The following is a 24084-nucleotide window of genomic DNA, read 5'->3' as shown; positions in this document are numbered from 1 at the left end:
AGGAGTTTGGGTTAGGTAGCAAAGGCTTGGGTTATTCAGGTGTAAGATTCTCTGTTTCTGCAGCCTTCAAGGCTCAAGCACATCTATAATTTACCCCAAAATGAAAACCGAGAAGAATGGTGAATATGCAAGCTTTTCCTTCCCCCACTTGGACGGACGCCTTTTTAATGTTATAACTGCTGCAACACTGTGTAATCTCAAGTGGGTCCCACATTTCAATGTCGGACTTGGAGATGCATGGTGCAAGCCCACCAAGACTGCAATTAAGATAATTTGTGAGGCATTTAAGTAAAAAAATAAAAAAAAACAAGGGAATTTTGCATGCTTAAGCAAATTTTAGAAGAAAAGATAAGAGAAAGGACAATGAAACACTAGTCTGGAGAGGTTGTCTTGTGTCTTGGGCTACAGGACGTGACGTAAAGTTTCAGCTTTGGGGTTCCACAACTTTGTCAGGTGTCATTTTCTAGGACCCACCAACACCATTGAATCTGTCCCACTTTAGGCTTTCCAGTGCTTGTGAAAATATCAATTCATCACAATCAACCATGAACTGGAGCTTTTATTTCAGCCATTCTTTCTCCCCCCCAACAGCTCCAAAGCTTTTGCATTATGGTTCAAACATGTGCACAGTAAAAACAGATTCTTTTGTTCACAGTTAAAAACCAAGTTTCAATAAGGTGGAATTTGGTCAAATTAATCCATTGGGTTCCCAGCATTTGGCTGGTGTAGAACCCAACAAATGAGACACTTGGCAAACCATGAGATGGAAGACATTTGTGTGACCTAAGCTTTTGGCAACAGAAAAAAAAAATGCTTGACCAACTCTCAAACCAGTTTGTGCCATTGAATATGAAGCTGTTGGATTCAAGGGAGAATGTTGCAAAAAAGCTTGACAGCTCTCAAAAACATTTGTGCAATAGGAGTACTGAACTGTTAAAAGATTCCAAGGGAACACTGACGTTGAATATTAAGATGGAAGTAGGATAAAAAGGGTGGCAAAAGAGCTCGACTGTGTGGAGAGGAGAGCGAGCCCATGTGTTGAAATATGGAATGGAATTCCCTGAGCCTGAGACCCTTTAAAAGAAAACAAAGGCCACTGGGGTTTGGTAGGGCGTCCATCCCCATGACCCCATTCCATCCATGCTTATCCAGTACTACTGTGAACTGTGGTTTGTTTGAAGGGATTAGAATCCAATGGCTGAGCTCTTGACTGCAAGCCTCTGAGTGCACGGTGACACCTTTTGCAGACTGATGAGAGATTAAAATCATGATATCTCCACAGGAAACAATTGAGGTTGGGGTTGGTTAGGCGCTACCGACAGTGACAATGTGATCAAACCCCGATCAAAAAAGCCCCAACCCCCCCCTTCCCTCTCCAAATTTATTAATGGTTTTGGTCTCTGGAGACCAGATTTTTAGAGAGGGAGAGGGACTGAGGGAGAGAGGGAGAGAGAATGAGAGAAAGGAGGAGGGGGGGGGAGAAGGGAAAGATGTAATACCCGTTGGGGGGCAGGCATGTGGATGTGTGGGGGACACCACCCACCCGCATTGGTAAGCCCGTTAAATTATTGAGCGAAGGACAGGAAAAAAAAAATAAAGGAGAGAAGGGAAAAGCAAAGACTCGGCAGCATAACCCCTCTCACCCCTCCCCACCCAATCCTTCTCTGTCCCTCGCTCTTGCTGTTTCAAGTCTGGTATTCTGGGTTGCTCAGAATAAAGGGTGCTCTCGCAAGTGGGGATTGCAGAGGGGAAACCCGGCAAGAGCAGAAGCAACAAGAACTGAACAAGTCCTCTGTTTGGAATTTGTTTTCCGCCACGCAACGGAATTAGTCTCGTATTACCTCTTTCCTGCAATTGGATTTCAGTTGTTAGCGACGATGCCAAGGCCAGGCCCTAGGCCGTATGAATGTGTGAGGAGAGCCTGGCACAGCGATAGGCACCAACCCATGAGAGGATCTCTCATTCAAGAGATTTTCAGGTTTGTTTCCTGTCCCGTCTCCCCCACCGCACCTCAAAAATTGAAAACCCCCTTATCCTTGTTGTTGTTGTTTTCTTATGTTCTGCCATATGTTTGATTAGGGTCGTCAATGAGATCCATAACGCTGCAACTAAGAAGAACAAGGAATGGCAGGAGAAACTCCCTATTGTTGTCTTGAGAGCAGAGGAAATCATGTACTCCAAAGCGAATTCTGAGGTTCTTACATTTACTTCACTTAACCTTGGCTGGGTTTCGCTTACGGTTTTTCGATTCTCTAGTTTTCTTTTTCTCGTCTTATAGGTTTTTCTTTACTTAGGCGGAGTACATGGATCTCAAGACGCTTTGGGAGCGGTTGAACGATGCCATTAACACGATTATTCGCAGGGATGAGAGCACTGAAACAGGAGAAGGAAACCTTCTTCAGCCTTGTATTGAAGGTGCACCTCTTTTTTCCTTTACGCCTTCTTCTTCTTGTCCGATCCAACCCACAATTGCGCAGTTGGGTTGTTGTCATTTTTTGCCAGTTTGAAAAGGAGATACATTGTGTAATTCGTTTCTGTTTTGCTTTCCCCCTATTTTTGTTCAGCCGCGCTTCATCTAGGATGCATTCCAAGAAGAGCATCGCGGAGCCAGCGTCACAGTAACCCGAGGTGTTACCTGAACCCCAGCGCGCAAGAACCCACCTCTGTCCCTCCGAGAGTTCCCGACAGCACAACCCATAGAGGTCCCCCTCATTTACTGCCACTCCGGTCCGGAGATCGAACAACCTCCCCGCGGTTCTTTCCGTATTATTCGACTTCGACCTTCACAAGACCGACAACTATGCACTCCCCTCGTTTAGGCTCGGAATGCAGCACTCCTGTCACCCGAGACAACAATCCCGCCACATCAACATCTCGTGAGTTCCGTTTTCCCGCCGGCAGTTTCCGTCCGTCTGGCGGTAACCAATCCTTCAGAGCAGAAACTTACCCCCAATCGAACTTGGGTTGCGTTTATCCATTGTATTATGGCACAGTCATTCAAACTAAGGAGCCCCAGTTGAGCTTCCAAACCCCCCAAGTTTCAAACCGCAATACGGTTGTCGGTCCACCTTGTGTTCCGTCCACTTCCGCTCGGGAGCCTGCTGAGAGGGGTGTCTTGGAGAATTTCTTCCCCTGTGGTGTGCCTGTTAAAACTCCAACCACAACAGTTCAAGCAGACCCACAGAACGTTCCTGAGAGGCCTCCTGAGCCTGAGTGCGACTTATCCTTGCGTTTGGGTCCGCTATCAACTGATGGCATTGCCGCAGAGAACCGCTGGGTTCATGAGGTTGAAGACGTTGGTTCGAGTAGTTCTCAAGAGGGGAGCAAGTTTAGCGATTCGTCCCCACAAAACGAAAAGGAGTTTTGCTTCTTCCCCAGGGACAATGCTGATGATCCTTTGGAATCCTCTTCTAGTAAATGGAGTTCTGAGGGTGAAGGAGGTCTGTATCTAGATGCACCCTTTAAGAAGCTTAAGACCACGGGTAGTAGCTCTGCTGAGGATGGGCAATTTTGCTGGCAACCAAAGCTTCCATCCGACCAATTTTTTGCGAGAATGAAGAAGCCAGGTCTGTAGCTAGGGAATTTGTTTTGTAGTACATACATTTTGAAATCTTGAGGTTGATCCAGGACCCTATTTCTAAGCAGCCTTTTGTGCAACGATTTTGTATGTTCAATTGTTGTTTTGTCATGCTTGATGATGAATTGGTGACTTGAGCAGCAAGCTGCACTGTCTCCACAATGAAAAAGTGTAAATAGAGATTCTGAGTTTGATTAAAAAACTACCAGGCCTTGAAAAAACTAACTACTGTTTGTGTAAGCAGCTTGCCTCTAAACATGCTTCATTCCAAAGTAACGTTTGGATGTTTGAACATGAAGCTTAGATCCATTTTTTGAAACATATTCCCTTGGGAAAAAGACTGACACTAACGCTCCTTAAGAATTCTAAGTGGATGGGAATGACTGATTATTTGTTTATCCATGGGTATTGGTCTACCCAATTCAGAGTTGGTGTGGTAGAAATCTTTGCACGTCAAAATCTGTCGCTGCAATGCTTAATTATTAAGAGGAGAGACAAAGTGGACCTATAGTGTCAAGGACGATCCATCTTACATCACTGATATTAGATTCCTTTGCTCCTTGGCAAGATAACGCAATGTACTTGATCTTTGTTGTCATTGGTAGGATTTCCCACAACCAAATTTGTGGATAAATCTGCAATTTTGGTCTCCATTGTGGCTTTCTTATTTGTGGACTTGCTGTTTGTTCTTCCATTTTGCTCTCTGTGGCGGCCAGGCTACAGTACATGATTCGAAGATATCTAGAGAAAGAACAGGGGAGGTCCTCTTGATGGTTTATGTTAGGGTGCTGATTTACATCAGATCTCAGTTCTGGGTTTTCTTTACTTAAAACTGTTTTATTGCTCTGGCTTTCCAAACATGGCTAAACATTGAATTGGGGGAGCGGATTTAGCTATGTTATGTCATTCCCTAAGCCAACCATTAACTGTGTCTGTGTGGGGATCAAATAGTGGTTGGTAATAAGGGTCTGAGGGGTTGAGAACGCCATATATTGCAACAGTGTTGTTGAGAAGATGGCATTATAGATGTTTTATTGAGTCCTGTACTGTACTCAACCAGTCTGATGCTTATGCTTAAGCTCCTCCAGTATAAAAAAATGTGGTTGGTTGGTTCTTTGAAGTTAGCCGGATGGCTTGGTTTGATTAATTCCAGGGAGAAGCTACTGAATGGTTACAATTCATGCTGCCCACCTATTATATCTATCATATATAATCGAGTCAACAAAAACAGAGGCTCATCTAAAATACTCTGCCTTTGTTCCTCTGTCGTCGAGAAGGTATCACTGGATTTGGCCCCCACAACTCCACAAGGGGGGAGAGAGAGTTTCGTACAATGGATGGTGTCCTTATTGCTGGTCTAAGTTTAATTTGTCCATTTTGGCATAGAATACGATAATAAAATAATTCAAATCAAATTTATTTATCCCCTCGTGTTCAATTTGTTTGTTGAATAAAGTTAGTATCCTCGTGAGTCGTGATTTGGACGTGGAAAATGAAAATCCCAAAATTGGCGAATTGGTCCAGGATTAAGTTAATGCATATTTTATATTAGGAAAAAAGAAATTAATGAGAACCCAACTATTTCTATTTATTGAAAACATGAAATAACAATTCAACATATATCGAGTAACAAACATAAGGCAGAAAATCTGCTTAGTGTAAGAATGCGATTGCGAGGGAGAACAACACAGCAGAGAAGCCGCCAACGGCAAGAGAGGAGGCAGAGCTTGGCGGTGGAGGCGGAGTGGAGGTGGTGGTGGGGGTGGGGGTGGGGGTGGGGGAGGCGGTCGGGGTGGAAGTATTATTGGTGCTGGTTGAAGAGCCACTAACGGTGATTGCCAGCTTCTGCCCATTTTGACAGTGGCTGCCAATGGTGCAGATGTAGTAGTAGTTGGGTTCATTTCCAAGGGTGATGTTTGCCGGGCCAGTTTGATTTATGGAACCGATGGGTGTCTTGGTGCAGGAATCATAATTAGCCTTTGTTACTCGAGCCACATCGTGTTCGTTGGTGGTGAAGTCGAACTCTGGACAACAGGAAAAATGAATAAATTAGAAAAAAAAAACAGATAAGCTCTGTATATATATTCTGTGTCCAGTGAAGCTCGTTTCTTTGAAAGCCATGACTAAAGAGCTTAATTGAAGAAAAAATGGAAGTGGGGGAGTTGGGATTTTGAAGAAGAATCCTTACCCAGTATGTCACCGGCCTGGAAGGTCTTGTTCGTAGTCCATGTGGTGTAGAAATCAGTGGAGTCGGGAACTTTCCACCCTTTGTCATCACCGACGATGTATGTTGCTGCGGTTGCACCCTGAAGCAGGGCTGCTACAACCACCATGCACATGCAGCCGATGAAACCCATGCGACAAGCCATCGATCTCAGACTCTTGTGTTCACCAGGTCGTCCCTGACTCTTTTCTCTCTGTGAAGTGTGAACTACACAAGGAATTCAACTTTGTTTGAGGTGGTGAAACAGGCTTCAGGCTTGAGTTCTTATAGAGGAGTCTGAAGCTTCCAAGACGTTGGTGAATATCAATGGCTGGTTTGATGCCGCGTGTATTTGGGTCTTAGAGATATTTAGAACGCGGATTCAGTCAAAATCGTTGACTAGAGGTTGTGATTTGTGAAGTCGTCGTCCACTCATCCCCCATGAAATGGTGTACCTAACCTAGCTACCTCCGCCCTCGCCTTCACCGACGGGGAAGGGGAAGAGTGGAGTCGTCGGCCGCCATGCCCAGCCAGCAGATAATGCAAAGACTTTTGAAGATTCAAACAGGCGCGTGGGCGTGGGGTTGGAGAAAGCTACAAACTCTCATCTTTTGAGTTTCGATTTACTGCCCACATCTACCCACACAGTTATATACTTCTTACATAATATTATGCACGGGAGATGTTACTAATTCAAAAAGATAATGTGCTCTTGAAATATTTCATCTTTTCCCCATTTAGTGGTCCACCACGTGCTTGTCGCCATAGGCCAAATATGTCAACGTATAAATAATTAAATATCCTTTCTCTCTCTCTCTCAATCTTCTGATACAAAGACTCTAAAATAATCAAAGATGAGAATGAGATCCGCAAAATGTGCATGGAATAGAGTTAATACCCTTTGTTACGTTGAAAGGATAATTCTATTCTATTCTTAATTTGTTAATGTTAATTGGCTGCCCATGTTTATTTGGAACCATGGTTTTTTAAAACCAGACCGGACCAGATGGTCAGCCGGAAAAACCGGGAATCGGTCATCTCCATTTTCCTCTGTTTTTTTCTCCAAAATCATTGATTTTGGTTAGCAAATCACTGAATTGGCCGGTTAATCATTCAAACTGTTTGAACGATTTTGATCGTTTTTTAAAATTTTAATTTTTTTATTTTTCTTGTCAGAACGGGCCGATCGTTCAGGTCGAACGATCAGACCGTTAGAACTGGTAACCGGACCTTTGACCGATTCAGTTTTAAAAACCATGTTTGGAACTCTTAATTTTCTTGAATTTGATGTCTTATTTTTATTTTTATTTTTTAAATAAAGATCTTCCTAATTCACGGAGAGGATGCTATTTATGGAGGGAGCTTGGAATAAATATCCACATTTGGGGAATTAATAATTTTTGAATTCTGAATGGAGTGGACTGTAAAAAGGCTTTAATTTTATCAATCAAAACGACATCATGAATTTGGATGAATTCTAATGGGTTGGTCAGTGTAATAATTTTAGTAATGGAAACCCATCATCATCTGAACTTTGATCAATCCTCATTGGTTAGAACAAAATCCTTTTGATTGTTAGAGATCCGGACTGGTCTAACAAGAGTTTATTAAGTACACTATTTCCATGAACACCTAAAACGTAGTTCAAAATTATTGGGTCCATCCAAGGTTTAAAATATTGATATGCCCAATATAGTAGTTTTTTTTTTTAATTCGGTTTAGGGGATTCGGTTTAAGGTCCGTCCACCCCCTGAACCGGTGAAAACTCCGATATACCCTCTATAGGGGTATATTGGAAAGCTCCCAATATGATATGTATTGGCCAATATGAGCCGATACATATCGATATTTTGAAACTTGGGTCCATCGTTACACAGTTTTATCATCTCCACCCACTTATAAAAAATGGGCAGTTCAAAAGATGTAAGGCTGGACCTAGGCTATAATCCTTATCATAGGTGCAAAGTGTGGCCCAGCCCATGTTCATCACTGAGAGAGAGAAACCCCAAGGTATAATATAATTATCTCGGCCCTGTTTGAAAGCTATAGGGGGGGGGGGATTTTAGAATTCTAAAGAATTATTTGATCTATATTTTGGTTTAAACTTATTCATAAATAATCCAAACATGTAGATAGTATATATCAAATGGTTTTTACTTTAATGGGGGATTTACTGGAGTTGTAAGCAACCATTCGGTGCAAGCAACAATTCTTAAGTTTATAAAAACGATCTACCCACTTGATAATGTTTTACTCTAATTGGATCTTTCCAAATTGTAAGGAATCATTTGGTTGTTTTTCTTTTCCAGCTGTAGTCATTGAAATATCGAACAATGTTTACAATAATCGGATCTTCTAGACTTATATATAGTTTCTAAGATATAATTTGGCATTTGAAACAAATATGAACCACAGCATGGTTAGTTTTGTTTTTGAAAACAAAAACAAATGCCATGTCAGAAAAACCAGTTTGGATTAGGTAGGCACAACGTTGTAACATGTTCAATAAACACTTGGAAAAATTTTTGACACCTGTTCCTTAAAATACCACTTATTTACCCTTAAAAAAAGATTAAAAACCACTTTTGACAGTTGTCAAAATATTTATCAAGTGCTCATTTAATTTAACATGTTTATTATATTGTTCCTACTAGAGGAGTAAATAATGTAATTTTTCTGATGCATTAGTCGTTTTTGTCTTCAAAAACAAAACTAACCATGAACACCCCCTACTTTTAAAAATTGTTAGAGATGATATTATCATTTTTTTTTTCTAATAGATGCTTGTAAATCTCTAAAAAATAATCTGTGTTTAATATATTGGATGAAACTGAATGTAAACTAGATATGATTATATAAAAGCCATCATCTAATGTTGGTCCCAGCTAGCTATCTGGGGTTTCCGGAGGGGTAGAGTGGATACGATCCTAACCTTTGAGGGATTTGTTAAATTTTGGACGTTTTTTTATATAGAGATATTTTGGTTCAAATTTTGTTGATGTTCCTCCCATTAACGAAATGCAATTTGTGAATTTGATAAACCTATCATTTATCTTGTAAAAAGCCCTAGGAACAATATTCCCAATAAAATTTAAACCAAATTTAATATCTACATATTCTCTTAGACCATGGTTTTCAAAACCAGATCGGACCAGACACTCGGACCGAAAAAACCAGAAACAGATCAGGTGACCGGTTTCGTTTTCCCCAAAAACCAAATTTTCCTCTAAAACCGTTGATTTTGGTCAGTAAACCATTGAACCGGACAATTAGCCGTTCAAACAGTTTTGACCATCTTTTATTTTTTATTTATTTTTAATTTTTGTCAAAACGGTCCGAACATTTGGTTCAAACGGTCGAACCATTTGACCCGATAACCAAACCCTGACCAATTTGGTCTCTGGGTCGGTTTTAAAAACCATATCTTAGACAGCTGATCTCTAAAAAAGAAGCTTGATAACTAAAAAAAGGCCATTAACCAATCTTGATCCGACCTGGTGAGTCCTATGAGGGATATACTGAGTTGTTGCATTTTTATATATGAAGTGGCCGTCCTCAAAATAGAATATGTGATCCATATGATTGTTGATCTTTTTTTTTACCCAAAAATTTATTGCAAGGTCGATGGTGCTCTCGTTATAAGAGCACACATCCTTACACTCTCAACCCAGATTACAAGTATTAAGAAATTAGAAGGTGCCAACCAGTTAGTTAGTAAGGTTTCCTGCTGGTTATAGCAGAGACTTGGCATTGAGTCCCGTATGCACCTGGGTCAGGGGATGGGCTACCCCCCACTGTATAGCCCTTAAAAAAATCAGAAAAAAAAGAAAATACATATATCAATCAATTCGTAAAACAGTTAATATAATCTTCCCTCGATAGATTCTTAGGTGGCATTCGGTAGTGTGTCTATGCCATGGGATGAACATGCAATTTAGTTGGGCATGGATGGGACCAGCCAACACTATCCACTCCCAAACATATTGGCAATGTGTTTCACATTCACAATCGAAACCCTACATTTTACCGTTAACCTTTCCACCATTGAAGCGCTCTGCCACTGTGCTCCGCTGCAAAGGGAGGTCTCCTCCATCGAAGTGCTCCTCCATGCTTTCTTTGCCGCTGGTATGTCATCTTTCCTCTCCGTCGTTTCTTTTTCTTTTTGTTTCTATTGTTGATATTGATTTTGGTGGTGTCACTCCCACTTTTTCCACTTCCGTTTATGATGAGGGCGGATTTGGCCCTCCAGTGAAATTATGACACCTGACACCTCATGCCAACTAAGTGCAGCCTCTTGATAACTAGACAGCTCGAGCTAGCTATAAGTAGTTCGCCACCTTCAGGCAGCTCGCCACTTAGGGGCAGCTTGGCACTTATAGGCAGCTTGACATAGGTAGCTCGCCACTTAGGGGCAACTCGGCACTTACAGGCAGCTCGGCATAGGTAGCTCCCCACTTAGGGGCAATTCAGCATTTACAGACAGTTCGACATAGGTAGCTCGCCACAGGTAGCTCGACACTTACAAGAAGCTAGCCACTTACAAGCAGCTCGCTTCATATTAGGCCACAAAGGCCTGCCTCGGGTAGAAGCACCTCGGCACATTACCGGCAGCTCAGTGAAAAGTAACTCGGCGCGAGATAGCTCGTTGCAGAGCAGCTCGACATATCATAGGAAGATTTCCTACCTGACAACCGTACTTGCCAGATTTGGAGACTGCTCCCCCGACGGCCAGGCGGCATCGTGCCTGCCAGTCCCTGACAAGCATCCCCTGTCTGGCAGGGTCGTACCCTGCAATGGTTACCTGCGCCCAACAGCTCAGCCCTGGCAAGTAACGGCTGCGGCAGAGAATCAGAAGCAGTTACACCAGATCTGTCAGAACACCGCTATATAAGAGCTCCAACCCCTCAAGAGGGGAGGAGGATAAAAAAATGGAGGTAACCCCTGCTCTCTAGCTCTCTCATTTCTCTAATATCATCTTCAAGCTCTCTACTATCAGAGTGCTAACTTAGCCATCGGAGTGGTCCCCCCGGGTAAACAACCCCGGGTCCTCTAATTCAGTTCTCGTAGGTCCCTCAGTTCCTATCGTTTACAAAGATGAGCAGATCATCTCTCGCAGGGAGGATGGGACCTTCAGTTCCCGTCGTCCGCAAAGAGTAGCAGATGATCTCATGCAGAGGGCAGTTGGGTTGCACTACACTAGGAGACTCGCCACCAAGGCAGCGCACCCAGCAACTCATCAAAGTAGGCCACCACCAGGGAGCTCGTCACCAGGGAGCTCACCACCAGGGAGCTTGTCACCAAGTAGCTCACCACCAGGGAGCTCGTCACCAGGTAGCTGACCACCAGGGAGCTCGTCACCAGGTAGCTCACCACCAGGGAGCTCGTCACCAAGTAGCTGACCACCAGGGAGCTCGTCACCAGGTAGCTGACCACCAGGGAGCTCGTCACCAGGTAGCTGACCACCAGGGAGCTCGTCACCAGGTAGCTCACCACCAGGGAGCTCATCACCAGGTAGCTCACCACCAGGGAGCTTGTCACCAAATAGCTCCCCACCAGGGAGCTCGTCACCAAGTAGCTCACCACCAGGGAGCTCGTCACCAAGTAGCTCACCACTAGGGAGTTTGCCACCAAGTGGCTCACCACCAGGGAGCTCCACCATCCTCTTGAGTCACAGGCCACCTGGGAGCAGGTCAAATGACGGAGTACTTAGCCAAAAATTGATACATCACGAAAAAAAAAATTAGTACGTGACCAGAAACGGTTACATCACCTTTTTTTCAATTTGTTTATCATATAAATTATAAAAATTATATATTTATGATCGACTACGTAAATTACTTCATAAATTGTATATGCGATACTTGGAATTAAAAAGCATAGCATGGATTGGTCCACACCACACCTACAGAATGTCATTATGGGTGTGGAATAATCCAATCTAAACAATCTATCCAGAATTCAGAATAGTTGTAAATTGTATTGTGGTATGGACTGATCCCTGTCACTCTGAGTATGGTGCGGACCAGTCCACACCACCCAATTTAATACCCCCTTAATGTCTCGAGGAACATCATCATAACACCAAAGTAATAACCCCTAGAACCTTCACCACACTAAAGGGAGAAAAACAAATTGACAAACAATCGGTGAAAACAAAAATCCTACAAACACTCTAAAATCATACCGTCTTGCTGCACATTAGGAATAAATATTTTCCCATAAACTTAAAATACAAGTATTGAAGATATACCGAAAGTGTGGCTGGATTCCATGTTCTCAAGGTGTTTATACAATTTTTGCCTTCACGGGAAATTATTGTCATTATTTGCAAAGTAAAGCTATTAATTAAATTCTGATCAAACCTCAATATCTGAATTGGTCGGGCATTGATCAAGAGTGCTCCTTTAAACATCAATATCTAACTTATAGATTAATTATTTAATTATATAATTGTACTCTTCTTTTAACAAGAGGAATCAAAGAGGAATTTTGAAACGCATCCTTCTTTAACTGTGAACTTGCATATTTTATGTGAGATAAAGCTAACCTCAAATAAATTGTGAAATAATTAATTGAGTAAATTATAATTATTTTGAGAAAATTATTTAGGGTCCATTTGGTTTGTAGGTGGAATCGGAATTGAAATCCTCCATAATCGAAATTGGAATTGGAATGGTCTATTCCCATATTTTATTTGATTTAGACAAGAATAAGAATGAGAATTGAAATCAACAGGAATGAGATTTTATTCTCAAGAAAAAGCCAGGAAATGACCATTCCCTCAAATTGGAGAATGCCATTCCAGCAGGAATGGAAATAAAATTCTAATTTCATCTAACAAAACAATTGAAATAGGAATAGCCCAATCAGATTCCGATTCCAAATTCTTATTCCTGTAAATCAAACGAGGCCTTAACCTCCCTGTGTTTTCTGTGAAGTATTTCAAACATCCCTTCACATTTTAAATAAATAACGAAATGTACAACTTGAGCTAATTGTCCTGAATTGTGGTTTAAAGTTTTTAAAATTCTATTTTTGGGGTGATTCACTTCGTGGTTCACTTTATCAATCACACCCTATTAGCATGCATAAACATCATGCTCAGGCATCCTAAAGAGTGAGCAACAAGGGCATAGTGGAAATTTCAATATCTCCTTTATAAAATACTTAACCGAAAAAACGAAGTGGGGGTGTGTCTACATAATTGTTTAAAACATTAAGGGGTGTTTTAGTGAAAACCAGTCAAGGTTTAACGTTTAAGTATTTATTAAAAAATACAAGATTTAAGTAATTTTACATTACTATTTGCATTAGTATTTGGTAAACAGATAATTGAAAGGAAGTGGACAGATATAGATTTCTAATACAAAATAAAATGTCATAAAAATGAAAACATGGCGAAGTCAGTATTCTTTCCATACATAAGTGGTAGGGGTGCAAATGGATCGGATCATGATCTGATTCGATCCAAGATCCGATCCTATTTGGTCGAATTCAGATTATATCTGTTTGGATATTTGGATTAGATCAGATCATTTTTTATCCAATTTGAGAAGATCTGATCCGATATATATTATATATTTATAACTATAAATATATATAATACATATATATATATATGTTATTTATTTTTTCATAAATATATTTTTATATTATATTTTTATAAAATTGTTATATTATTTAATTTAAAAAACATATATATATATATATAATGAAAATAATTAAAAATACTTGTATTTTTTATTTTTACTTTATTTAAATTAATATATTTTATTTTATTTTTAATAATTTATTAATTAAAAAAAACAAGTTGGATCGGATCAGATCCAAAAAACTGACTTACCGATAAGATTTGAATTCAAATAGAGTACTATTAGATCCGATCCGATCTGTTTGCATCCCTAATAAGTGGTGTGAGGTCACTGGTTTTTCAAAAATCAGATAAATTGTTTGTTTGGTATCATAGCTATCATGTAAGATGATTTCTGAAAAATCAGCAATGAATTTGTTTGATAGTGATTATCAACACTTTTTTTTTTATGAGAACTTTGTCTTTTATCCACATCGGATGCCACATCATCCAAAAAAATTCAGTACCGGCCTGAAAGGATGAATCATCAAAAATGGTGATTCCTCTTTTACGCCAGATTTTTGTAATTGTTTTCTGATTGCTTTGTCCATTTCTCAAAAATTGACCAACCAAATAGCTGATTTATCAACAATTTTTGAATTGCCAATTTAGCTCTGATCATGTGGAACCAAATTATGAGAAATTGGCATTGATGCCAGACATAACCTAAATATGCATGGCACCTGGTTCTTTCTTAGATCCATATGGAATTAGGTCGAACAAGTCAAGTGCTCAAGGGAATGAAAGACTTAAATAAAGAAACTCAATTCCTTATTAGAAGCATCTCCATCCACAAACAACGGTTGATCATGAAATCTAGTAGGTGAATAAAAATGCCTCAATACCACCGGGTGGAATAAATTTGAGTGTCTATGTTTAACGAATTGGGATTTGCTCCTCACAAAGCTTTATACTAATCTTACAACTATATCCCACCGTATATTAGGAACATCTTCCCATGAATTATAAATACAAATAAGGGAGATGTTTCTGTTGTTCATGATGACATGCTATGAGAACAGTGTGAGGCATGCTCTGTGTGGACCAGATCCGGCTCTCATGTTTAACAACCTAATGGGACAAGTTGACACCTTAGTCCACACAGCTTCTGGTGACTGTCTATCTTTGTGGCGCCTAAGTCTCTAGCACCCCTCCACTCTAACTCCCAAAATTAAAAAAAAAAAAATGTTATTTCTTTCAAAAAAAAAAAAGAAAAAGCTATAATAGACTCAAACCCTCTCACCTTAGTTCTCCTCAAACCCGACCTCCTCCGCTCGCTATCTTATTTTGTTGCTTTTGCGAAGAGGACATACCAAGGTAAAAGTAATCCCATCAGTGTCCTCTCCCTCCATTGTTCTACTTGTGTTGTTTATGTTGTGAATCTCTATAATGTAGGTCGGTTCTACTACATGAATTGTTTTTCTTGTTTCTGGTTCCAAAAATAAATCAAAACCATTTTGTTTGAAAACAAAATATTTCAATAAAAAACACAAGAAACATGTTCTTGATTGTGTATGTATTTTTTGTTTCCAAAATTATAATAAAAAATATATTTTTGAATCTCGTTTCAAAGATATGTTTTCATCTGATTATTCAATATCATGTTTCATAAATCATATAATTTCTATATTAGAGAATTTGTTTTTATTTTAAAAAACAATATTTTGTTGATTCCAAAAACCTATATTGTTTTGTGAAACAAAACCAACTTATTTTTCCTTTTGAAAAGAAAAACAAAGTTAAAAAACATATTTTTGTTTTATTGCTGATGCATCAATTCCAAAGACTAATCAAAACAAAACATTAATATTGTAGAACACCCCAAAAAGACTTAATATAACTTTTCATTACAGTAAGCCAAAAAAGGTTATATAACATGTCCCCAAATGAAAATTCCTGGCTCCTCCGCCACTGTCACCCACTATATGTGGAGATTGCATTTCTTGCGACGTGGCCGCAGGACAGTCCTAACAAATCAGTGTTTAAAAGAAAAAAGAAAAAAGAAAAAAAAAAAAACAAACAAAACAAAACATACTCTGGCGTGGTCACATTTTTCATTGGGGTCGCATGAAGTCCTATATCGCTATATGTGTTTCGAGCAGGAGAAAATTGTAGGGGAGATCTACAATTGGACAATTTAGCTTGGGCCTTGTAATCTCATTAAATGGGCCGTTATATTTTTAATGTGGTGGCTTGGGTCCGATTGGGTTGGGAACCCAATTTGACATTGAGCAGTCCGAGTATAAAACAGCTAGATTTCCTAATCACTTTCTCTTCCCGTGCCCCCCCCCTACCCACAGTACACTGCAGTCGCACATCTCACAACACAACATTGCGATGTATAGCTGCAAATCAAGAAGGGTAGAGTGTGGGTACGTAGAGAGTAGTGGGCAGAAAATCCGATTTGGAATATAAAAGCGTGAGAGGTAATTTAAGGCTATCATTTGATGTGCTCCTAATACGGACCTTACAATCAATCACATGAGAACATCTCCCATGAATACAAGTATGGAAATGTTTCCAATATCCAGCTGAAAGATAGAAAATGTTTCCGATATGCAGCTGAAAGCAGATACATACTGTGGTCCGTGTTTTGTGAGGGCAGATCCGTATTCCATTTTTTTGGGCTACTTTGAGCAATATGAAGTTGCTCTTTGTCTTTGTTGATTCGTCAAAACTCTATCTCCGTTGATGTTGAGACACATCGAGTCAATTTATAAGTTAAATAAATAATTATATGGGAGATCCATGTCGCAGGCTTGACACCACGATATCACTAACCAACTAAATCGTAGATGATTATTAAATTATTATGCTTCTACAAAAATTTAATTATTACAGAAAGAAAGTGAAATCAACTAATAAAAATAGTTATTTGTGTATATAAAAACCCTGCAGATAGAGGCAAGCTAACGGACGGGACGATGTTTTTTTTTCTATAGAATCTAAACTAAGAAACCAATGGCCATGGCGAAGAAGACAGTAGGGAAGTTGGTGAGTACGACAAACGAGGATGATGGACTAGGAGGGGTTGACGATGAGGGAGTGGTGCGTATAGTTGGTCCATTACCGGGTGCTGGAGCTGACGACGGGGAGGGAGTGCAATCATCAGGTGTCTCTGGTGCGGGCGCAGGCGACTTGGGAGTGGCGGGAGTAGAGGGAGGTGGAGAAGAGCTACCGGATGGAGGGGGTGTTGGGGCTGGTGACGGGGAGGGAGTGCAATCATCGGGTGTCTCTGATGTTGGGGCCGGCGATTTGGGAGTGGCTGCTGGAGTAGTGGGAGATGGAGAAATGCTGCCGGATGGAGGAGTGGCGGTACCGGAAGTGTCCGCGACAGTAATAGCTAACTTTTGTCCATTGGCGCAGTGACGGCCGATGGTGCAGATAAAGTAGTGATCGCCTTGAGAGTCTAGAGTGATATTGGCCGGACCGGTTGTGAGAATGGAACCGATCGGACTCTGTGAGGTGCAGGCATCGTATTCTGTCTTGGTCACTTTGGCCACGTCGTGCTCTCCGGTGGGGAAATTGAAAGCTGGAAATTAAGAAAGCTAAATTAGAAAGAAAGAATATTGAAACAGAGTACAGTTCGCGTATATATTGTAATGGAGGGGAGTACAGAGTTTCTTAATATCTTACTTAAAATGTCTCCAACCATGAATTTTATAGATGAAGCCCAGTTTGCGTATGTGGCTGTATCTGATGGAACGGTCCACCCCGTGCTGTTACCCACCACATATGTCGTCTGCGCAGCAGAATACCGTAGCAGAGATGCTACGAGAACGATCAAGAATCCAACCTTACTCATTGAACCCGCCATCTCTCTCAAAATACAAGCAGAGCAGAGTGATCGATGAGGGAGGGAGGTCTCTGGTGTGGATGAGATGCTCGATAACCACGCAGTGCCCACTTATAAAGGCGATGAGAATGAAGGTCTGCTGCTGCCTGCTTCCATGAAGGAGCAGAAATCAACTCCGTTTGGATCGATGATGCAATGCCATTCTCCACAGACTTGGGACCTTGACGTGGTAATAACAAAGAAGCGTAGAGGCAAAGACTCGGCTGACCCAAGTTACCAGAAGTAGCGGAACGTTTCAAATTTCAACGCCGGACCGCGACCGATAAACCGATGTAACGGTTCAAATTTGAGTTCACTTCAGCCCCCATACGCCCCACAACGTCCCACAGCACATCCCAGCCGTGCATTGGGAATATCTCCCGTTGATGCTTTATCATTCCCAATACACGGCTGGGATGTGCTGTGAGACGTTGTGGGGCGCAAAACGACGATTCTTGCTTCTTACCATCTGTTATACAACTACAACATGCCCCACAACTGGGGGTTCGAATCTGACCATGGATCACAAATCAACGATCTGATCTTAGGATTATGGTGATTGGTCAGTCCGTATGAGAACATACGCATAAGTATGCGTGCAGTTAGAGCTCTGGAAGGATCGACGATCCTAAGTAAATAATCAACAGTTCAGGTGTAGGGGTGCAACCGAGCCGTGTCAAGCCGAACTTTGACATTTCTTGGTTCGGCTTGACAGACGTATTATTAGGTTCAAGTTCGATTCAAACTATATTTGTTCGGTTTGAACAGTAAAATATATTTTTATATTCTAATATATATATTAATCAATTCAAGGTCCAAGCCTTCAATACAAACTTTTATCGATCGTACTCAAATAACTAATCAAACTTAACCCAAGGTTTGAATTCGATTAGAATCAAACTCAAATTGGGTCCCTAATTGAATTCAAGCCTAGAATATTAGATTAGAACTCGACTCAGCTCGATTAACTTGTTGACCGGTTCGATTTATTGGTTTTTTTATAAAAAATATATAAATATATAATAAAATACTAGAAATATATATAAAATATTATATTTTAAATAATAAATAATATATTATATATTATAAATATATATTTATATATAATGCATATTTATTCATTTATAATGTATAGAAAATAATATATATATATATATATATAATATAAAAATACTTCAAATATATATAAATATATGTATATTGGTCAGTTCGGTTAACCGCTGGTTTTCTATTTTGGTTAACTGAAACCAAATTAGTACCTTCAAATTTTTAAAATACCGAACCAAAACCAAATCGACCGACTTGGTTAACTGAATTTTCGATTCGGTTTTGATCGGTTTAGTTTTTCAGTATTTCTTGCTCACCCCTACTCACAACACATATCAGGGAACATCTCTCATCCCAATTCACGGTTTTGATGTGGTGCGTAGGTTGTGCTCTGTGCAGAGCCAACACGAATAAAGAGGGTCATAGAGTCATAGGGGGAGTTGAGGAGGTAGATAAGGATGTCAACGGGTTGGGTTCGACATTGGTTTGCCTCAATGCTAACTTGACTATCTAGTGTCCCAACCTGAACCCAACTCGTCTCGTCTCAAAAATACATAATTTCTGAACACGACCCAATCCTATATAGGGTCTAGCCCTATACCAACCCAACCCGATCCAACCATTAGCATTTCAATTGTATTTTTTGATTCTTTTTGAAGACCTAAAATCTATTAATTTAAGTTGTTTTATAGATTGTAAGGTGTCACTTTTTTCTATTGAAAAAAAAATGAAAAAAAATCAAAATCAATATGTAAATAAATCCTAAACTTTAAGGCTATAAAGAATTAGATGAATAAGTTATGAGAATACTTTGTATATATGCAAGTAGACCTGTTCATGGGCCGGGTGGCCCGACGGGCCGGCTTGGCCCGGCCTGGTCCCCGGATGGGCTTGAACAGGTATATAGGCCCGCGGGCTTAACCTCGGGCTAAAAAGCCCGGCCCACAATAAATTCAAGCCGGGCTCGGGATTTGCCAAAATAGCCCGGCCCGAGCCCGAGCCGGCCCGACCTATAAATAAACCTAAAAACCCTAGTTGAATACCCCTCTTTTTTTCACCTCTTTCCCTTCTTTTTCCAACCAAATTTTTCTTCTCGACACCCTCTTTCCCTTATTTATATATATATTTTTAATATAAATAAAATTTGAATTTATATATTTTTTAATGTAAATAAATTCTGATTTATATTGATTATTGAATAAGGAAAATTTCTAATTTTTTTTATTAGGTCGGGCTTTAGGCTTTTTATTAGAGCCGGGCTCGGGCTTGGGCCTAACATATTTCTGTTAATGAAGAGTAAAAGCCCGGCCCGGCCCATGAACAGGTCTATATGCAAGGTATCATGACCCGGTGGGGTGGGTCAGCCAAAACTTGAACCTGATCCTATAGGGTTGGGTCAAGCCAAGTTTACCATTTAACCCGACCCATTGACATCCCTAAAGGTAGATTACTATCGAAATTCCAAACCAGACATGGTTAGTGGATTTGTTTGTTGGCCCACTAAAAAATGCTTCCGAATTGAATTGAGATCTGCTCCTCACATCGACCTAAAAGCAACATTCCACCATGTATTGGGAACATCTCTCTATGAATAATAAATATAAGTAAGGGAGAAGTTCCCAATGTGCGGCAAGACATGATGTGAGGTTCGTGTAAGGAATGCTCTGAAAGTGGGCTAGTCCAAAAATTAGCTACATAGTTGGTTCAGATTGCCTATGTACGGCATATACCAGCACATCCACGGCAAGTTGGAATTCACATTTGCACTCCACAAAGGCGCCCCACAAAGTGCCCTACGGCAATATTTTCTGTACACAGTTGGGATGTGCTATGGGGCACTCGTGGGGCGCAGATATAAATTCGGCAAATTGGACTGTTTCAATGCCCGTCAAACCGGGCTAGTGGAATAATAAGATGTCTCCGTCTTTCCCTTACCATTTATTCCGGCTAGCGTTTGTTTTTGTTTACCTTTCTTTATAACGAAGGTGACAGTGTTGTCACCTAGAGAACCATGTGTTTTTAAGGTCAGTGCAGATTATCCCGGATCCTACACTGCACCTAATGGATGGCCGGTGGTTAACCACTTCATTGCTCCAAATAGAAGAAAATGATAAGGACCCAAGCTGATGTGTTGTATGAATGTTGTTAGGAATGGCAATGGGGTGCGGCTGTGATGGGGAGCCATTCCCTATTCCTCTCCTTACGAAAATTTTTATTCCCGTTCTCATTGAGGACAAGGCTATTTTCATCCTTGTCCTTATAGGGATTTTCATTCCCCTTGATTTTTTATAATGTTTATAATTTTACTTTTTGTTTAAAAATTAAAAATAAAATAATTAAAATCGAGAATGCTCTCCTCATCCCTGTCAACTGGAGGGGATAAGTTACTTAAACAGGATAATTTAAAGTTGAAACTTTGAGCAGAAGAATATCACTTGGAGAAGCTCTAAGACAAGCTAGGCTGAATATGGAGCCCAAATGGGATGGAATCGCCAACACACCGTCTATAAATAGAGCTGAATTTTGCCAAGAATTGTTAAAGCTCGGATTCAGCTCGTTTAACTCAATTCTTCAGGACATAATGGATTAATTAAATATGATTATTTGGGGTGTTTCCATTTTTTTATAAATCAAGAAAACCACCGCTAACTAATATTGTAATTTGCTGTTTAAGAAGAATGGTAATGGCCTAATGGGGCGGCTTCAAATGCAGGGGTCATACTCCCATCCCCACCCCAACTTTTAAGCAACTTCTCCCAACTCCAATCTCCATCGGGATAAAAGTTGATCTCCATTTCCAATCTTTAAAAAGGAGATTGATCATTTCCCATCAGGATCAGGGACTTGAATCCCTAAAATAAATTGTTCCCCACATCCATACCCTGATCTCCTACTAACAAATTGGGGTTGAGGCAGGGCATGGACTTCACACTCCTGTTCTCCTACTAACAAATTGTTCCTGCATCCATACTCACAGTAAACTATTACTGTGTTTTGGGAACATCTTTCTATAAATGAGAAAGGAGATATGCCTGATGGGTTTATGTGGTGTCCTATGGGCATGATGTGGGAACCTGAGCTCTGTATATTGATTCTTATCTATATCCATAATAAATAAAGAGAATTTTATGTTCAATTTTTCGTCAATAATCAAATTTTTATTTCCAATAATGCCTTTTCAATTCATTATATATCTAAACAGCTTGTCTTGGACTTTTTTCCTCTCTCTCTCTCTCTTTATATATATATATATATATATATATATATATATATATATATATATATATATATATATATATATACTAGTTATAAAAGTGAGATTGGGGTCCAAATTTCTGGAATTTTCATTGTCCCTATATCTTGAGTTCTCCTAAGGCTGTGTTTGGTTGCAATGCAAATTTATTTGCACTGATATAAAACCTTGGTAGTGCAAATAATTTTAATGCAAAATTATGACTTATTTTTATTTCAAATCTACAATTATTTTATTTGATTGCAGTACAAATGAAGTAAAATAAGTCCTAAAGCAGAATAAAGTAAAACCCAAAACAAAACTAAACCAGAATTTGCATTCTTTTCATTTAAACTCCTATTTATTTGTACCAGTGCAAATAAAATTGCACTGCAACCAAACACAGCCTAAGGCTAAGTTTGGAAGGAGTACAAATGCAAATATGCATGGTACAAATACAAACAAAATAATACAAAATATAAGGTTTTACACACTACATATTTACATTTTTCTCTTTCCAAACTGAGCCTAAAGGGCAAATTTGTATTTTGATAAAGAAAATTTAACTGAAATTAATTGTCATTGAAAGGTCACATAAACACACCACCTCATTCTCCCATTAAAGTCCATCCAACAAAAAAGATGAAAATGTCCCTCATACACCAAAACATTAATGACCATAAATGGATAAAAACTATTAGGACTTGAGTAAGAAAATAAAAAAACTTAAAACTGATATAGGAGGCGATTTCATTGTGATTCAATTCTCTCTTTAGAGATTTCATTTGACATCTTTATTCAATGTTTTAGACCCAAATTTTTGTTCTCTTTCTATTATTTATTTAATATTTTTAGGTTTCCAAATATTGGCATACTATCATGACTTTGGCCAATTTATTACATACCTTACTGGATTTTATACCAAATTGCTCAATTTTTTATAATTCTTGGAGCTTTTCTCTATGGAAAGAGGGTGAACTGAAAAAACCTATCAACCTATTTTGGGTTACCCACCTTGGGCATACCATCTATTAATAAGTAGCATGTTTTTTTTCCTAAACATTGCAAAAATAGGATTGCACTTAACTTTTTATTGTTGATGAAAATGAAATTCAAAAATTAAAACTGACCAAAAATGACATTATTTTCTTATTTTGTAGTGGATTAGTAGTACAATTTTTTGGGTCAAATGTGCCAACCTTGATGTCATAATAAAATTATAAAATTAAAAAAAAGATAAAAACACAAATTAGACAAAATACAAAAAAAATTGTAGAAAGTATTTGGCACATCTCTAATATCGTATATTCATCATTTCAAACAAAAAAATGAGTGTAATACATAAGAATTATTTTTATAGAAAAATATATAAATTTTGTAGAAAATTATTATTATTATTAATATCACCATCATTATATATATATATATATATATATATATATATATATATATATATATATATATATATATATATAACTTGCCTAGTGAATCACCTCCATCCACCGATTTAATTTGCCAAGTGCCAACAAGTTCATAGAAGTTCGTTTTGGTTTTCTCTTGGAGACTCCTCTCTCTTATTTCCAATTTCCAATGGTTTCCAAACTCCAATTTAACCCACCTTCTTTTCATTCTCATTTTCTTGATGCCGCATTTCTCCTCCTTATCTTGCTTCTTTTTGTTACTTCCTGATGTGGCGCGATTCAGGCACTCTTAGCTGGCGGCTGACTGGCTCCTTGTTGGCAACGAGCGGCACTTGAGATGATGAAAGGAAGGATTCCCGGGGGTTTGCTCGATGGGAATACTCCGATGCTTAAGTTAGTACTGTGTATGGGGAGTAAAGAGAGAAATGAAAGCTAAGAGTGGAGGTCGCGCTTTATCACTATATTCGAGAGGTTGGAGGTCTCAAGAAGAAGTTTCTCCTCTGCCCTTAGGGCTTTTATAAGAGCGCTCTTGCAAGATCAGGCATAACCGCCACTGGGTCCCTGTCACAGCCATTACTTGCCAGTAGACCTGTTCATGGGCCGGGTAGCCCGACGGCCCGGCCCGGCCCGCACCCCGGCCGGGCTTGGTCATATAATTAGGCCCGCGGGCCTGACCTCGGGCTTAACATAGTAAGCCCGACTGTGTTTCGGGCCGGCCCGGCTCGACTCAGTATTATATATTTTATAAAATATATAATATGTATTTTATATATTATATAAAATATATAAATAATATAATATTTATTAAAATATATATTTATAATTTAATATATATATATATATATTTTATTCTTTTCTTTATAATTTCAATCTATCTCTCTCTGCTTCAACATTAATAATAATAATAATAATATAGGCTAAATTTCGGGCTCGGGCCCAGGCTCGGGCTTCGGGCTTTTTATGAGGGCCGGGCTCGGGCCCAAATTGTAGGCCTGATGGTCGGGCCAGGCTCGGGCTCGGGCCTTAAAAAAATTTGTTAATACACAGTAAAAGCCCGGCCCGAGCCCGGCCCGGCCCGGCCCATGAACAGGTCTACCTGCCAGGGCTGCGTAGGTGGCCGTTGGGACGTACTTCTTACC

General features: G+C 39.6%; 2 protein-coding genes across 3 annotated transcripts; one reads left to right on the top strand and one right to left on the bottom strand.

Annotated features, from left to right (window-relative positions):
- Positions 1-1291: 1291 nt before the first annotated feature.
- LOC104592463 (uncharacterized) lies at positions 1292-3746 on the top strand. 2 transcript variants are annotated; one of them, XM_010251847.3, is made up of 4 exons: positions 1292-1978; positions 2080-2194; positions 2295-2415; positions 2565-3746. In XM_010251847.3, the coding sequence occupies exons 1-4, from the start codon at positions 1878-1880 to the stop codon at positions 3572-3574; spliced, it is 1347 nt and encodes a 448-aa protein (XP_010250149.1). In that variant the 5' UTR covers positions 1292-1877; the 3' UTR covers positions 3575-3746. The 2 variants fall into 2 exon arrangements, with proteins under 2 accessions (XP_010250149.1, XP_088750065.1); XM_088893939.1 differs by having other exon boundaries at positions 2279-2415.
- Positions 3747-5140: 1394 nt separating this feature from the next.
- On the bottom strand, positions 5141-6058 carry LOC104592462 (umecyanin-like). Its single transcript, XM_010251846.3, has 2 exons — positions 5766-6058; positions 5141-5601 (listed from the first exon to the last, which is right to left on the bottom strand). The coding sequence occupies exons 1-2, from the start codon at positions 5944-5946 to the stop codon at positions 5231-5233; spliced, it is 552 nt and encodes a 183-aa protein (XP_010250148.2). The 5' UTR covers positions 5947-6058; the 3' UTR covers positions 5141-5230.
- Positions 6059-24084: the final 18026 nt, after the last annotated feature.

Source organism: Nelumbo nucifera, chromosome 8, assembly GCF_055504915.1.
Source record: "Nelumbo nucifera cultivar China Antique chromosome 8, China Antique-T2T, whole genome shotgun sequence".
Classification (NCBI taxonomy): Eukaryota; Viridiplantae; Streptophyta; class Magnoliopsida; order Proteales; family Nelumbonaceae; genus Nelumbo; species Nelumbo nucifera.
The sequence above is the reverse complement of the archived record's forward strand: the minus strand, read 5'-3'. Positions and strand labels throughout refer to the sequence as shown.